This window comes from Diabrotica undecimpunctata, chromosome 8 (genome assembly GCF_040954645.1).
Source record: "Diabrotica undecimpunctata isolate CICGRU chromosome 8, icDiaUnde3, whole genome shotgun sequence".
NCBI lineage: Eukaryota > Metazoa > Arthropoda > Insecta > Coleoptera > Chrysomelidae > Diabrotica > Diabrotica undecimpunctata.
The window spans coordinates 67,364,305-67,382,694 of record NC_092810.1 but is presented as its reverse complement, the minus strand read 5'-3'; the positions used below and the strand labels follow the sequence as shown (position 1 = coordinate 67,382,694).

The 18,390-nt window shown below is 32.2% G+C and overlaps 1 protein-coding gene across 3 annotated transcripts in view; it reads left to right on the top strand.

The window, feature by feature from the left end:
• Abl (tyrosine-protein kinase Abl) overlaps window positions 1–18,390 on the top strand; it is a 152,545-nt gene that overhangs the window by 36,562 nt on the left and 97,593 nt on the right. For 2 of the 3 annotated variants that reach the window (XM_072540429.1, XM_072540431.1), the window contains exon 2: window positions 144–164. The exons of the other annotated variant lie outside the window; for it this stretch is intronic. In XM_072540429.1, the coding sequence (XP_072396530.1) occupies window positions 144–164 (21 nt within the window). The remainder of the gene's footprint in view (window positions 1–143; window positions 165–18,390) is intronic. 3 annotated transcript variants of the gene reach the window in all.

Below are 18,390 nucleotides of genomic sequence, written 5' to 3'. Positions count from 1 at the left end.
TTCGTATTATCGGTGTTGCGCATTATCTTGTTAGTACTTTTACTTTTATATAAAAAAATTACACATATTCTCTATCCAATCCCATCATAATCACGATATTTCATCAAAAGTTAATAACACTTATTTTATTTTTTTGGTTTTAGATTTTCGACTTCAATCTCTCAGTAAGTAAATCCTATATCTAAGAAATTTGGGGATTTTTTAAAAAAATTATTTGGTTTTATTTTTACTTAATTTAATGTATTCCTAATAACTTTTTGCGCATCACTGATTTCAATTATCGCATGTTCGTTTATAATTCTATCAGTTAAGAATGAAAAGTGCCTGTTAACTATTAAATAAATTTAAGATGTAAATGTTCAAAAAGTGTTTTCAAGATATACTAGTGTAGTGTTACCACCGTATTAAAGTGGAAACATCACGTATTCCTCTTTGCTAAATCAGCTGAGAAAATTCTTGTCTCTAGCACTTTTTCGTGAGACCTTTATACCAAACACCCTTCCTTTCGTTACTTTCACATTCACAAATTACATGTATGGTAGTTTCTTCCTCCATGTTGTATGTCTTTCACTACCCATCCGTTCACTACCCATTTAACCGTACCCATCTTATAGAGGTGTTTTCTTAGTTCAAAGTGCCCAGTCAGCATCTCTATCACTGTCTTCAGCTCTCGTCTGTTAAGATCTATTAAACTAGCCGAAAGCTTGCTGTCAACGTTGTTAGCGATTTTCTTAATTTCTTCATTTGTTGTTATCACTTTTTTTAAGTCACTTTTGAACTTCATTTCTAATGGCATTTTTCGTGATACCGCGGTATGGAGTCTTGAACACTCTAGACTGCTATCTCAAATTGTAGTATTCGTTCAATTCGTATTTAGATGTCTCTCAAAAGATCCCTGATCCGGTCCCATCTACAGTTTTTGACCCCTCAGTGAAACATATTGGATATCTGTTAATATAAAACAGTACTTGTTCCCGAGATGGTATTATAGTATTGACATTTTCAGTTAAGATAAGTTCTGATATCTGAAAAGATGTTATGGCACGATTATCAAGAATATTCCAGTTAATGTGAAAGATGAGTTCCTCAAATGTGGTGCCAGTGATGTTTGTGTGACACATTAATGGACCTCCATTTTTGGTTCTCTTGAAATTAATGGTCAAACATTCCAGCAGAGGTAGTCATAGCCTCTAATTATGCCATTCTTTACAGTGCTCCTGTGGTGAGACTCACTAGACATGTCCGTACTGCCTTTTTTATCCACCAAAGTACTGCTTATATCAATGATGTGTACAACCAATAGGTCACCTTTGATTTCAAGCTCCAGATGTTATCTACAACTGTTCTTCAGCTCCAGAGTAGTTGTTTAGGTCTATTGGTAATATTCCAAAGAACCTTAGAATCTAATGTTATCCTTCGTACTAAGTAAAAAGTCATATAACTGTCACCGTACCGTCTGGAAATCCTTCAACTATATTCTATATTGTTGGCGATTGTACTTCTCTTTGTTATCTGTGTTCTGTGTACAGACCCGATAAAGGTATTATCAAATTCAGCTTCAATATCTAACAAAGGTGCAAATGTCATTTCTTTCTGTGTAAGTTCTTCTGAAGGCTATACACCATATTGTATGGCCGAGTTTATCTGACTTCCCTGCTTGATCAGCCCATTACAACAGATGTTTTCCATTGTTTTTAACATTAATGAGGTCAGATTTATTCGTCTGAATGATTTTGTCGGAGAGTCTGCTTTCCCAGATTTGATATAGTCCTCACGTCCAAGGTTTGGATATATAGTCCGTCTAGAAAGGATCCGGAAAAAAGAAAGCAGAATTATAATTTTACGGTATTTATTTATATCACTTGAAATATAAAATTTCAACAAATAATTCATCTCATTTACTTATACAACCTCCATTTAAATCTAAACACTTAACTAAACGTCCAGGTACACCCGAAACTAGGTCAAGGCCATAATTTTCGGTAATGGTGTTCCAGGCCTCTAAAACTGACCGAATCAAACCTTCTTTATCTCGTGGCGCTGCTCGTTCCACTTCAATCTTCATCAGTCCCCGTATGTTTTCAATGGGGATCTGGAGATGCTGCTGGCCACGGAATTGTTGCCAATTCGTGTTCTTGCATCCAAGCTTGAGTATTAGCAGAAGTATGACATCTGAAAACGTCACTCCTCTGGATATAAAACGAGCCGTTTCAAGAAGAAAACCATTTAGGATGTCACAATATTTAGCACTATCAATAGTACCATTAACTATACAGAGATGTGTAGCACCGCGCTGAGATATTGCTCCCTAAACCATTATTTTAGTGGGAAATTTAAAAATTTGAACAGTAACATTTTCTCTTGATAGTACTTGTAGATGATTTGCTCCAAGCTGGAAACAACTTTCATCAGATATAAAGACATTATTAAAATTATCTTCTCGAAAACGTTGACAATAATCTATTCTTCGTTGCCTTTGCAGAGGTGTCATTGTAGGTATTTTTTTGATTCCTTGATATATATCCTTGCTTTTTCAGTGACATGCGGACAGTTTCTGGGCACACTTTTATTCTTCGTTGATTTCCAAATCTGTTCGCTAATTTTCGAAACCCTAGGCGCGGATTTTGTCGTCCTAAAGCTACTAAAGCATTTAAATTGTTTCCGCGAATCTTCTCGAATCGGGCGGTCTACTCGAAACTGGTCTATGTCTCATATCTATGCCATTTTTTATCCTCTTTATTGTCTCATACACTACACCTTTTCCGAGTTCAGTCAATTGCACTAATTATTTAACATTTCGGACACCCTTTCTATACAAATATTCCGCCACTTTTGTTTTTTCTACTTGCGACATTATTTCACAAATCTAAGTCTGTTTACAAACAACAATATTTGGGAGATGGTGTTGTCATGCGATTTTGTCCATAACCTACTATCGGCACAGCCTACTTGTTGCATTACTTTTGACCGGAAAAATACTCAATAGTCTCCTTTTCATCGTCGGTGTACTTCACATTAGGTATTTTCGCTGATTTTAGTTTATCTGTATCTCCTCTCTTGAGATATCAGCTTACTCTAGTACATAAAAGTCTTCTCTCCCAGAGTGGAACGGCACTTAATGAAATCTCCATCAATATAATTTTATAAATATGTATAACATAATATAAACATAAAACTGCCTGCATTTTCTTTCTTATTAGTATATCTCTATAATAAAGTAGCATTGGCATAATTTTATTTGACCGAAAATTCCGTCTACAAAAATCTGACATGACTTGATAAATTATCCGGGTTAAGGCCGCAAGACCACAGAACACCTTAAAATACTTCCGGATATAGATATCAATAAGAAGTGTACTTGCGGATCTGAAAGAGTAATACCGCCCTTAAATAACATTTTTTGTTGCTTAATCAATCACCGAATATTTTATTTGTTCGGTTAGTAATCGCAGAATAATCGACAACATCGCTTACCTTTATGGTTCTTATAATAGTGGAACGCGTTAATTTTGTTAATTTCTCAATTCTTTTTACGGTATCATTCTGCTATATTCCTCCATGTTATTTCCCATACATTCGTAAATATTTATAACGTGTCTGCTGGTCTGAACACACGAATCCTTATTTTGAAACTACAATGATTGAGTAGATGCAGCGAATATAGACGCTCATCTATATTCCTCGTAGAAGTTATATTATGAACTGGGGTGGGTTCATGATATTTCAAATGTTGCCAGAATGCCATGTTCTAGAAAATATAAATAAATTATATATTTTATGAATTATTAGCATAAGAATTCACAAAATATTCGATTTACGTATTTTTGCTCCTGTCTCTTACGTACCAGGTTGATCCTTAAAAGAAATATCGTTCAACAACAGTGAAACAATATATTTATCCCGTAGAACTACTTTCCAAAATATTTTCTAAAATTTCAAACTAAATGCTTTATTTTTCTATGAATGTCTATGAATAATAGTAACATAAAATGGAAGTAGGTACATTTCGAAAATTCGTTCTCTTCTAATTATAATTATCTTGCGAAAGGTTTTAATAAATGAATATATTTAAATGAAATATTTAACGTCTATTTACAAAATGAGTTAAAAACCAGTTATACAAATAACAAAGAAATTTTGTTGATATCTGCACCTGCATTAATGCAGAAAAATGTAAAGAGCAGATGACTTTAGATGGTTACCCAATTATAAGTAGATAATAATTTAGTATTTACCTATAGTTAAATAACTATTTAAGTCTACAAAAAAGAAATTCCTCCATAAAATGCACATTCTTTTAATTATTATATGTCATAATCATCACTATTACTATCTTTTGTAAGATTAACAGCGATTGCGTTTATTTCGTACATTATATTGCTTATACAGTCATCATTTTAATATCAGTTTTTCAGTTTTAATAACGCAATTATCCTATATCTCTGGGAGATTCTTGAAAGTGCCTTAAAACACATTTGGATCGTTATCATCACTATACTAATCTAGTCTCGAATTTCCCTGTAATAATAATTTTTATAATTACCTCAAATAGTCATTAATTTTATAATATGCACTCATTTTGTTTACACAAAGTAATAATTTACATTTTAAGATGTTAGAAGTTGAATAATTCGTTTCTTTAACCGACTCGTTTGTTTTTTCCGTGCTCTAAAGGACAATTTATGGATTTGTTCTGAATTACATAGAGTATTAGGCAGGCCTCACATTATCGCCGAACAGAATGGAAAAGAAAGGAAAGTTTGAAAAATATATCAATTAAGTATAAAAATCGGTAAGATAGTTTCGAAATTTATCTATCTTTCGAAATCTATCTTTCTATAGATGTCGCTATTGCGTCCATAACGAAGCCATTTTATTGTTGCTTCCTAATAAGACAGAGAAGATAATTTTTCACGTTAAGAACGGCTATGAATAACTGTTCTGATGAGACTTATTAAGTCGAAATACGTATCAACAGATACATAGACGCTTTGAACGTGAAATCAAATCTTTTCTGTCTTTTTCATTCAATTAAGTATAGTTTCCACATAACCGGGGATCGGAACATCGCGTAATGGATTGTAGCGGAACGGCTTGGTTTTCCAACTTAGCAATTTTTTCCGAGGTTTTGCAGCTTCTCCACTTACAAAGACGCGAGACATACGCAAGCATGTTAAGTGTATATCTTCACGTAATATCTTCACGTGTCGTGATTTCGTGATCTCGAAATTGTGTGGTTATTGCGAAACACTCAACCCGAAAATAGCTGAAAAAATCAACTAATTGTCTTATTTCCCAGAATGCCGTCGAACCTGTGTTTTTCTTTAAGTTAGGCGTCAGAGGTATGATACTACATTTCCTAATAAATTAATCATATACAAATAAAATTTTCTGCGCTAATGTGCGGAGATTCAGAATTTCCATTTCATTCTGTTAGTTTCCATTCCCACATTCCGTTGTGCGACAATGTGCAGCTTTATTTATCAATAATAATATTGGAAGGTTCGTGAAAATTTGATAGAAATTTTTTTTTAGCCATTTTACATACAGTTCTGTATTCATATGTTTTTTTTCTACTTTAGATCATATTGAGATAATAGGTAATATCGAAAAAATTTTTGTTCTTCTCATTGCGCCGTCTCCTTTCGAAGGTTGGCGATCCAAATGGCAATTGTAGTTTTGGAAACTGCTGCGCAAAGGATCTCTGCGGATGAGCGGTCGAACCATATCCTCAGGTCTTTCAGCCACGAGTTCTGGCGTCTTCCTACTGATCTTTTGCCCTGTACTTTTCCTTCCAGTATAACTTGAAGTAATTCATATCTTTCGCCTCTCAACACATGACCTAAGTATTGCATTTTCCTCTCTTTGATCATTCTTAGTAATTCTTTTTATTTACACATGCGACGAAGTACCTCAACATTAGTAACTCTTTGTACCCATGGAATCCTCAACATTCGTCTGTATATATACATCTCAAAGGCATCTATTATTTTTTCTATTTCAGAGTCCATTGTCCAACTTTCACAGCCATACAGTAAGACAGAAAAAACGTAACATCTGATCATTCGGATTCTAAGCTGTAGACTAAGGTCTGATCTTGTAAAAAATGTTTTCATGCTCGTGAATGTTTTCCTTGCTTGTTCGATTCTTGATAGGATTTCCTTTTTTGGATTACACTGACTATTGATATTTGTTCCCAAATATTTTATGGAATTTACCTGTTCTATTATTTGACCCTTGGCATACACCTGTACGTTTATTGGTGTCTTTGAAAACATTAAAGTTTTAGTTTTGGAAACGTTTAGATGTAAACCGAACATTTCGCTGTGGTCAACTACCGCATTTATTATATTTTGTAGTTCTTGTGCGTTGCTTGCTATTAAGACGGTATCATCAGCATATCTGATGTTGTCTATGCTGATTCCGTTAATCTTAATTCCGCCTTGGACCTCGTCTAATGCTTCTCTGAATATAGACTCCGAATACAAATTAAAGAGTAGCGGTGATAAGACGCAACCCTGTCTCACTCCTCGTCGGATTTGTATGTCTTCGGATGTTGTGTGCTCTATTTCAATTGTTGCCGTTTGGTGCCAGTATAGTTCTGAGATAATTCGCAAGTCTTGTTCGTCAACTCCAGTTGTTCTCAGAATTTCGATCATCTTTTGACGGTTAACGCAGTCAAATGCTTTTCGATAGTCAATAAAACATGGATATACATCTACATTCATGTCTCTGCATCGTTGCGTTAACACATTTAAAGCAAAAAGAGCCTCTCGTGTTCCCAATCCGTTTCGAAATCCGAATTGAGTGTCACTCATCTGGAACTCGCACTTCTTGTAAATTCGTGTATGGATAATTCTGAGAAAAGTTTTAAGGACATTTTTTTTGTTCACATTAATTTAGTAAATCATATTGCTAATTCCAACCTTGAAATATTTGGATAAAATAATTAGACGATTTTTATTATCACAATATGATAACTGTTAACTGTTAATATGATAACTGATAACATTGACATATTCATATGACATAAAAATACATATAAATATTGCGGGGTGATCCTATAATAAAGGAGAATATTATAGTCTCCCACGCTATTTGATTATAAAAAAACAAAAGAATTAAATAATATAATTCTGAAATCTTTGGGACGTCGAATTCGTTCGAGCGGATGTTCAGGTATAGGCGATTGCTGTGATGAATTGTTAAGAGCTATATGTTCTTCAGCAGCAGGTTCATTAATGGGTACCAGTTGATTATCGGGATGATCAGGTTTGATCATTGATTCGTTGATAGGGTTTGGATGTAAATGAACTGGAGGAACTGAAAGTTGGATAGACAGCGTAATATGTAGGGGACGTTCTTGATATTGTGGCTGATAACGAATTAGTTCTGGTTCGTTTACAAAGGGTACATTCTATTTGGGTACCATCGTTTTACAAATTTGGTCAATGTGACGTTTTAGACTATAGCCGTCATCAAGTTGGACTTGATAATGCAACAAACCATATTCTTTAACAATTGTCCCAAAGTTCCATGTTTCCTTGGATATACCTTACGTGTACTCTCTCTTTCACATTTAACTTTCTTGCACCAGTGGGATGATTTTCTGATCTGTAAGTTTTGATGGATTTAGTGCGTCGAGTTTGATTCTTAAACTTCTGTTTAAGTACATTTCAGCTGGTGATTTCCCACAGGAAAGTGGTGTCTATATTTTAAAAGAATTTCTTGCACATTCTTATGCATGGGCAAACGATTACTAGAGACAGCTTTTATTCTCATTTTGAGGGTTTGAAAGTTTCGTTCAGCTTAGCCATTTGTAGGATGATGACCAGAAGCAATAAACTTGAAAAATTCCATGGATTTTTGAAAATGTTGGCGCATCCATAAGAACTTTGATTTCAGCCCATCGTGATTTAGAGTCAACCACTACCAGAAAATAAAAACCTTGGAATAGACCCGCATAGTCAATATGGATAGAGTATCCCAGTGATGCAGTGGAGCTTTTGAAGGTGATTTTCGAATTTGATCGCAAGGTTGACATGACTTGACCATAATTTCAATATCTTTATCTGTGTTTTTCCAATAACAATATTTTCTAGCAAGTTTCTTCATATTTGTAATGCATATGTGAGTGCTATGGAGTTCTGCGAGCACCAGTTGTTGGAGTTGAGTTGGAATAACAATTCTTTGACTTCAAAAAGGATCTCATCTTCTAAAGTGAAATAATTTTGATTTTGTGATTTTAAATCAAGTTTAATTTTTGATAAAATAGGATCTTTGTCTGTGGCATCTTTGGTCGATTAGATCGTATGTTGAAATTTCTTTTATTGATTCATGTCAGATACATTTAATTTCTTCGTTAAACATTTTTTCGAAAGAAGATGAAAGTTGATTAATACAAGCTGTAGAAAATACTGAACAATTTTCTGTATTCAAAATCGTAATTAAATCCTGATAAAAATAAAGCACATTGAAGTAGTCTAGTAGAAGTCATTAAAAGTAACTTTAAATGTGGATGAAACATTCTCGTCAGAGGGCTGTTATCAGTGATGAGTCTAAACTTACTCCCAAAAAGATACATAAAGAAGTGATTTACCGAAAAAATTATTGCAAGTGCTTTTATGTTTAATTGACTATAATTTGGTTCACATTTAGTAAGAGATCTTGAAGCAAATGCGATAGGCCTTTCTGTATCATCAATAACATGAGATAGTACCCCTGCAACACCGGTTGGACTTTCACCATAAGCTAATTTTACGGACAAACTTTGATCATGGGGAATCAAAACTTGATCACTCCCAATTTTCTCTTTAATTTATTGAAAGTTGTTTCACATGAATTATTCCAAATAAATTTTTATTTTTTCTGTAAAAGTTTCCGCACAGGAAACTTTAATTAATTGAGACTTTAAAATTTTGTTGTGCTTAATAAGATGACCAAGATATTCTCTACTGGTTTCACATTTTTGCGATTAAGGTGTAGATCGAACAGTTTTAGTCGTTGCAGGTATAGTGAACTTACAATATTTACAAAAATGCCACTATGACTGTTAAGATACACGATAAAACCTGACCGATAAAAATAGAACGTGGGATAAGGCAATTGGGAGCACAGAGGAGTAACAATAGACGGCGAAAAACTTAACCATTTGCATGTTCGAAGGTGGGCCTCAGAATGAACTTGTCCAAAACTAAGTTTATGACAAATATGGTCACCAATAACCATTTAACTATTCAAAACAAAGTGGTAGAACTGTTGGAGAAATATACGTATTTGGGTCACGAAATAAGAATCAGCAGGGATAACCAAACATGCGAAATCCAAAGACGAATTACTTTAGCGTGGGCAGCCTTTGGAAAAGCCTCAAAAGAAAAGTATTTGACCAATGCGTATTACCGGTCAAGATCTATGGGGCGGAAACTATGACTCTAACCAAGATTACGGCTTCGAAATTGAGAGTGACACAGAGACGAATGGAACGGTCTATGCTAGGAGTCACATTGCGGGACCGAATAAGAAACGAAGATCTGCGAATAAGGACGAGTATTGCTGATGTTGTGAAACGCATAGCGGAACTAAAATGGAATTGGGCAGGCCATGTAGCGAGAATGCACGACTCACGATGGACGAGCAAAATTACACATTGGAGGCCAAGAGCAGACAAACGTAATAGAGGAAGACCACCTACACGTTGGGCTGACGACATCAGGCGTATCACGAAAAATTAGCAACAAAGAGCACAAAATCGCAAAGAATGGAGGAGTTTAAGGGAGGCATATGTTCAGTAGTGGACGTGATAAATAAAGGCTGGATGATGATGATGGATGATGAAAAGCGTTATAAACTAATATCACGTGACCATATTTTTTACAACCTGTGCACTGAGGTCGTTCAGGATCGATTTTACAGTTATTAACAAGATGTTGTTTACCACATCGTAGGCATCACTTGTCTATCCCCAATTCTTGAAAATTGATTCTTCACCTAGATTGGGAACGCTTCCTATTTTGAAATGTTGAATTTAAATTTGATCTCTGTCTATAGATCGATTCTGTTGATATTTAAAGAAGTGTTACTTAACGAAAATTCTTTACTGTCGATAATTTAATATTCAAATATTAAAGCCTTTACTTCCAATTTTTCAAATGATTTTTAATTGGATTCAAGAAGACGTTCTCTAATTAAGTTAACTTTGATGCCTCGAATAATCTGAGTTCGTAAAATATGTTCAGAAATGTGTGCTTGACATTCGCACGTAGAAATAAATTCGCATTCAAGAGTATCTGGTTTAGAGCAGTAGTAAATTCTGAAATTGATTGATTTTCTTATTGATATAAGGAAAGAAATTTATGCTGCCGCACAAGAATATTTATCATTGGATTCAGCGATTCTCAAGTTTCTTTACAATGTTGTAATCAAAATCTTTAATTTTATGAGGTGCGACTAAAGCAGAAACTATTCTTGTCATAGAATCCCAGAACCCAGAAGAAAACGCTAAGAAAATTTATATAAATATATTAAATTGACATTTTATTTACAATTTGTCTCTTTGCATCGGTATAGTATATTCGTATAATATATATAAATGTACAGGAAGTTCGGAAAATACTTGAAAACCTAAAGAACAGAAAAGCAGCACGCAAAGACGGGATACCAAACGAATTATTGAAATATTTTGGAGCAGCAATGACAGAACAATTAACAACATTAATTAATAAAAATTATAAAAAACAATAAAATGTTTTTTATTGAATTTTATCTCCGTAAGAATGGAGAACGAGCGAACTAATTATACTATTCAAAAAAGGAGATAAAAAACAGCCAGAAAACTACAGAGGCTTATAATTTTTATTTGATTTATTGATGGCAGAAAACTAAGGAGGTATACTTAAACCTGTTAAATACTACGCTTAAACTTACAACTAAAATTTTACAAGTGCTAATAAATCAGCATGGCTTAGCAGAAATCTCTTAAATTTTCCAGATATTGAAAATCTCAACAGTATTAAAGTTATCATCTTACACTTACTTCAGTGTTACAAGGAGGCTGCGCAATTTCAATTCTTTTTACTATGACATTTTTGTTTATTGATGTCAAAAGTACTCATTATTATCGTGCTTGTGTCAATTCTTGGCAATTTCAATATTTCTTTGAATGCAGAAATTGTTGCATGTATTGTTGCTTGTATTCAGGACTGAAGTAATGTAGCTAATAGATGCAGAGTTTCACGCAGTAAAGTACAACGTTTCTTTGCTCGTTTGATAGAGATAGGAACTTGCACTCAACTATAGAGGTTAAAAACATTCTTCAACATATCAGAAACGTAAATTTTAGCAAATGAACCGTTGGAAGACATGTAAATGAGGCCAATCTGAATGCTTGAAGTTCCGCTACAGAACCCGAACTGTCCGGGGAACATCGTGTAGCGAGATTGCATTTCGGTAGGGATCATCGAGATTGAAATGCAGGCGATTGGAGAAATGTGATATTTACCGATGAGTTTAAATTTTGTCTACGTCCCCGTAGTAGACAGAGTATGGAGAAGAGATTTGCCGAGTGCACATTTAACCCTAGAGTAAGTTTTCAAGGGAGTTCAGTTATGGTGTTGGCTGGTATATCTTCGGAGGCACATACAGAATTGTATGTTGTACCTAGGGGATCTCTGACCGCTGATAGGTACATAAATAAGATATTGCACAATTATGTTGTCTCATATGCACCATTTATTGGAGAAACTTCAAACTGACGCATGACAATGAATGATAAGTTGATCGAAAACTTAAATGATGTTGATATTACCCATATGGTATGGTCAGCGCACAGTATCGATTTATATCCCATCGAGAGTCTTTGGGACAGGCTTGGTAGAAGTATGAAGTTTTAAGCTTAATTAGCAGTATGCCCAGAAGATTGAATGCCGTTATAGAGCATGGTAGAGATAATCTGAGGTATTCATTAAATCGAGAAGTAATTTGTATAGGTCTCTTTGTTATTTTTATTTTGTTTCTGAAGATAATTTAATAGGGACCAATTTGTTTTATTTTATTTTTTTATTAATATGTAACTTTGTATAGTTCTCTTTAAATAAACGTTTTTCGAACGCATTTCCTGTCTAAAATATCCCTTTAAACCCTCTATCAGACCATGCCGATCGTCGTTACAAGTTACAATAAAAAACGAAGTGTGTTTCGACAATTTTATTAGAAATAAAAAAAAAATTCTGTCAAGTTCACAACAAGTTGTTCGTTTAATAACGCTCTCCGTAACATAAAAACGCGTTAGAACCTAGAACAAATACCACTCATGCCCCCTTTATCTTCACAAAGTGCTCTTTCGACGAGAGTCCACTATCTTATGGAGTATAGACTGGTATAGAATAGACATCTCATACTTTTATTATACTTTAATCTTAGATTTTTCAGCTAGGGAACTCGCGGTGTTCCTACTTCTGATCATCATCGATTTTATCTTGAATTGTCAATTGCTATTGTATTTCATGTGTGTCCTACCATTTCAAAGCTCAAATATTATCTTTTTACGAACATTTTTTTTAAAACGTTTGGTCTTTCTTAAAGTATTTTAAATTTATTATTAAATGTGTAGAATTACGTTAATTATCTACTCACATTTACTGGAAATTCCAAACAATTTAACCTAACTCCGGAAGCAATAATTACATACGAGATATCGAACTTCATAAAAAACGTTAACGATAAGATTACACTGACAATTAAACGAACATCTATCCTGTTATTTCCAAAATATTTTTTAATGAATAATAATATTGTTTCTGCTTATAACTATTGTTTCGTTGTTTCATCTTAACATCGGCATATTGCAAATGGTCCAATAATTCTAGCGGAATTAATAATAATTTGATTCTGTGTAAAAGTTGTTTTCCTTTCCGTCATTATGTAGTTGAAATTAACTACTTTTAGTCACCTAGGAGATCCAATTTGTCATCGCAATGGATTTTTTAAACTACATATATTAGGCCAGGGAAATAAGCAAAAAAGTACCCTGTTGGTGACACTGAACCGGCCAGGCAAACGTCAGTTATTTTGAATAGCAGTAGTATGGACCTCTGTAACAAGAACCTTTATGTTTCCAGCAGTTGAGTTTTTGGACTTAATTAGTTATTAACAAATTACGGTAAAAAAAACGGTCAAAAAAATTTTCACTATTTTCATCCATCAGCAAAAAGTGAAGCATTTGAAACAAATTTAGGAGTTATAAGCTTACAAGTTATATAAAAACATTCAAGGGAGCGTTTTTTAAATGTTTTTATCCTTATTTGTTGCTTAGAAAATTGCAAAATAAGTCGGAAATTTCGGTTTTTTTGTAAATGTTAATTTTTAAAAAAATAAACTTCGAACCTTCATATTACACATAATGTTGGTTCGTGTGGTGGTTAAACTATGATTAAAATTTCAAAGCTATTAGTCAAATAGTTTAACAGTTAATTATTTGTTTATCCCAAATTAAATTTGTTTGCAACAAGATAAGTCAGTGATGAAGCTACAGTAATTCTACAAATAGCTTATGAAAGAAGAAGATTTATTCTATCAATAATATTAAAAACAAATTGAATAAAAACGAATTTAAATATTGCAAAATTATTTTTCAAAACCATGTCGATTTTTTCCTTTTAAACAATTAGAATAACTTTTTAACTGTTGTCTTTCCTAAAATTGTTTTTTTCATATTTGGAAAGCTTGCATTTTTTTACAAAGTCTTAATAAGAAAAAGTTGTCTTCAGACAACTGTTGTCTTTTTTTTTAATTGGCAGCAAGTTTTTTTATAACAATTAAGATATCTAATTAAGTTAAAAGAACATACTTTTAAGTTTTACTGTGACTTTGAAAGAGATTATCCTTCAATGAAATCATCCACGAAGCTTTAAAATTTGATTCTCAAAATCGGTCCACTGTGAAACTCGCATTCCTCCTCCATTCCATCGCGGGAGCGATGGAATGGAGTGGGAAGGAGCTGTTAACTGTATCTCTGGTCCTTGTTTATGGATTTCGACGATTTTTTTTTAATTTGTATTTATACTTTTTGCGTACATTATGAATATGTATTATTCCAATAAATAAATTATTAAATAAACCATCTAATATGTTTAAATAATTTTTTATTTCAATTTTCAATTCATTTTTTTTAGTAATATTTGCGGTAATTTTTATTGTAAAACATAAATATTTATGATTTTTACTATTTATTTATTATTATTTATTTATAAATATGTAAACAAATTATAAAAGAATGTTTTTTTGCTTCGAATAGACTTTTTTTAATAATTTGAAATTATTCTTGTGTTTTTTCGTAAAATACTTACTTTAAACGTAAATGCAAATAAACAATTAAACATGCAAAAAAAATTTTTTACGCCGATTTTTACGTTTTTGGGGCCATTTTTCAATAGGCTGAATATCGAATTTAAAAAACAAAAAATATGGAGTGAAACTTAAGTCCATAAGTCCATTTCAAAATGCTTAAGTCATCCATAAGTTTATATCCATAGAAAAGTCGATATAGCCTTGCGTTTCGGGATATATAGTCTTGACTAACGTCTAAACTTTAACGTTCGAAACACATTGTTTATTTCTTGCGCACAAGCTAAATCTTATTTTAATTGAAATAATATGATGCTACATTACAGTAAAAAGTTTAAAAAAATTCTTTTTTTGAAACCAATTTATTCTTTCGTTTATAATAAGCTGGTTCCCGTGGTAAACTTTTTACTGTAATAGTGCGGCAACTAATTCTTTCGATTTAAACAAGATTTAGCTTGTGGGTAAACAATAAGCAATTTGTTTCGAACGTTAAAATTTAGAAGTCTGTATATTCCGAAACGCAACGGTATATGAATTTGCGCATTTTTAAACTACTTGACTTAATCTTTCATCTCATATTAACTGGATGTCTAAGTATTATAAAATAGCATCGAAAAACGCAAAAATTGTCTTTTTTCGACATTTTAATTGACTATTTGCATTTTACGTTTAAAGTATTTTACGAAAAAAACTCAAGAATAACTTTCGGCTTAGAATAACTCAAATTATTAAAAAAATATATGTTCGAAGCAAAAAACATTTTTTTATAATTTGTTTAAAACTTGTTAAATAAATAAAGAATAATATATAAATAGTAAAAATCATTGATATTTATGTTTTACAATAAAAATTACCATAAATAATTAAAAAAAAAATGTTTAAACACATTAGATGGTTTATTTGACAATTTATTAATTTGAATAATACATATTCGTAATGTACGCAAAGATTAGATGCAAATTAAAAAAAAAACATCGAAATCCATAAACAACCAGTGATACAGTTCTAAAGTTGTAACGATCTAATTTGCCTACCACATTGGGTATCACTTATAGGGGGTTGAAAATAGGGGCTGTGCAATCACTGGGCTGGAGATAGGGTAAGCAAAGATACCGAAACGTTTGCGAATAGCCACACATTTTTTTTTGGTTGGAGAGCTTGGTCGTAAGTGAATAAAGCAGTGACTGGGAGGGGTAACCACAAAGAAAGAAATCAAGAAAATACATAGATTTCCTGGGCAACAAAACACAAGAAGGTTCCTAAACTATTTGAATTTGGACGCCGTTTAAAATAATCCTGTTGCTGGAAAGAAAGAAGGGCTTTTCTTTACTAAATAATATTAAAGGGTGAACATTTTTTTAAAGGAAATAATTCTACAACTCCTGGTTACATATTTATTATTACTTCACATCAACAGTTATTACAAATAATATTAACAACATTTATCAACAAACCTTATTACCCATTACATTTGTAACGATTTACAACAAGTCTCAGACGTTGGGGACACTAATAGGAATTTAGATTATTATCAAAAATGAAAAAATATCTAAATGTTCAACGGAGCTTACATTGAGGTTAACCTTTAAACAAAACAATTCAAATTTATGTTTATGTACCAAATGTCCGAAAAGGATAATACTGACTGTCATATGTCGAAATTAAATGTTAAATATTTTTGAAATATTAATTAAATTTTAAAATTAAATGCATTTAAAAGAAGTCTATTGTGCCAATTAGCTAATCCATAAAACTTGATAATTTCATTTCTTTACAATTTTTTTGTTTGTCATGAAAGCAAATTTTTTATTAATTAAAAATTGTTTATTTTTACATTGAAAAATTTTAACAAAAAATACCTTATAATGACTGATTGGTATTTCCTTTAAGAAGTTTTTGGGATTGGATCAAAAACACTGCAATATAAAAATGGGTAAATCTTGGGAAGTTCGACACTGATTCGGGCTTCAGATTATCCTGGATGACAACAAACTGCACTTTTCAAAACTCGACCTCTAAAATTGTTGTAATGCTGCTTTACAAAACTCCCACAAGGGCACAACACACCAAATCGGTGATTAACTCAACAAAGACTCCCATTTAGTGTCTTGAGCTCAAATTAACCTCTCCACAAAAAAAATTGCCGGCTTTGAAGAACTACACGCCGCAAGCTATTTCTTCCGAATCAAAATCTTAACCTTCACTTAAACTCCACACTGCTACTATACTACACTCTACATTACTGAATTCCCGATAACAAAAAACGAATAACGAAAAACCATTATGAATTTAAAAAAGAAAACTTCTGACTAAACAATGACCTGACTCCTATCGTGATTTATTGCAGAGTGACATCATAATTTCCCTGCATGACTTTCCCCACCAACCTAAGTGGATATTTATTTGACGCGCAATATTAAGCGGAATCAATATCAAGGAAATACCATCTGTGTTATATAAACAAACTTAAAATAATTATATTACCAATCTCAGCGACGCAGAAAGATTGAAAATATTTTTCGGTGTTTTAATACATATGAAAGGAAAACAGAAATGCTACAAAGTATGTTCTTCCAAAAGTCGCTAATTAGATATCTTAATTGTTACACAAACCGGCTGTCAATTTAAAAAAGGGACTATCTTCGTTCCAAATTGTCTTAAGATATTTTCTATTTTCCAATAATCCTCATTTCTCCAAATATCAAAAAAACAATTTACGCGTAGGCAACATTTAAAAAGTTATTATAATTGTTTATAAGCAAGCCATCTACAATATGTTTTTGCAAAATAATTTTTCAATATTTAAAATCGTTTTTCTTAAATTTTTTTAATAATATTGATAAAATAAATCTTATATCGTAAGCTACTTATTTGTAAAATTACTATAACTTTATAATTTTCTGTCTTTCTGATATTGTTGCAAAAGAACTTAATTTGGGATAAACAAATTAAATAACTTTCAAACTATTTGACCTATCACTTTGAAATTTTAATTATAGTTTAACCACCACAAGAACAAACATTCTGTGTAATATGAAGGTTCTAAGTTAATTTTTAATATTATTACCATTTATATAAAAATAAACGAAATTTCCGACTTATTTTGCAACTTTTTAAGCAACGAACAAGAATAAAAACATTAAAAACGCTATTTTGAAGGTTTTTATATGACTTATAAGTTAATTACTCTTAAATTTGTTTCAATTGCTTCACTTTTTGATGACAGACGAAAACAGTGAAAATTTACCGTTTTTTGACATTAGTTTGTTAATAGCTAATTAAGTCCAAAAAAATCACCTGCAGGAAACATATTAGTTCTTGTTACAGAAATCCAATGTCACGAAAAAAATTTTAATTTCTCTGACCTATATGTGTTCGTTATGCAATTATCTTTTGTAATATTTAGTTCTGTATAAGTTTTGAACATTTCACAAAAATCGTTTCATGTAACATGCCACAGAAGATGAAAGCCTAAAAAATTAATTGTATATTTATAAAGAAGATATAAGTAAGAATAAGATATGAGTAAGAAACCAAATAGACTATGTATTAGTTAGACAAAGATACAGTAACGCAATTATATCCGCAAAAACCTATCCAAGTGCCGACATAGGATCAGATCACAACCCAGTAGTGACCAAAATTAGGCTCAAAATGAAAATAATAAAACGAAGAACAACAAATGCAAAAATCGATACAAGTAAATTAAGGAACCCACACATAAGGCAACGCATGGCAGATGAAATCAACAACGGATTAATGAATATTAAAGAACAAATTCTACAAAATACTGAGCCGGATAAAAATGGTTATTAATAAAGATAGAAATAGATAAAAGTCAAAAAGAAATTCTAATACCAACCGGATATAAAAAGAAGCAATGGATGACGGAAGAAATTTTAGATTTAATGGAAGAAAGACGTCAATATAAAAACAAAGATAATCAGATGTACAAAAAAGTGGATAAACAAATAAAATACAGAATTAAGAAAGCGAAAGAACAATGGTTAAAAGAACAATGCGCAGAAATAGAAGAATACCAGAAAAGAC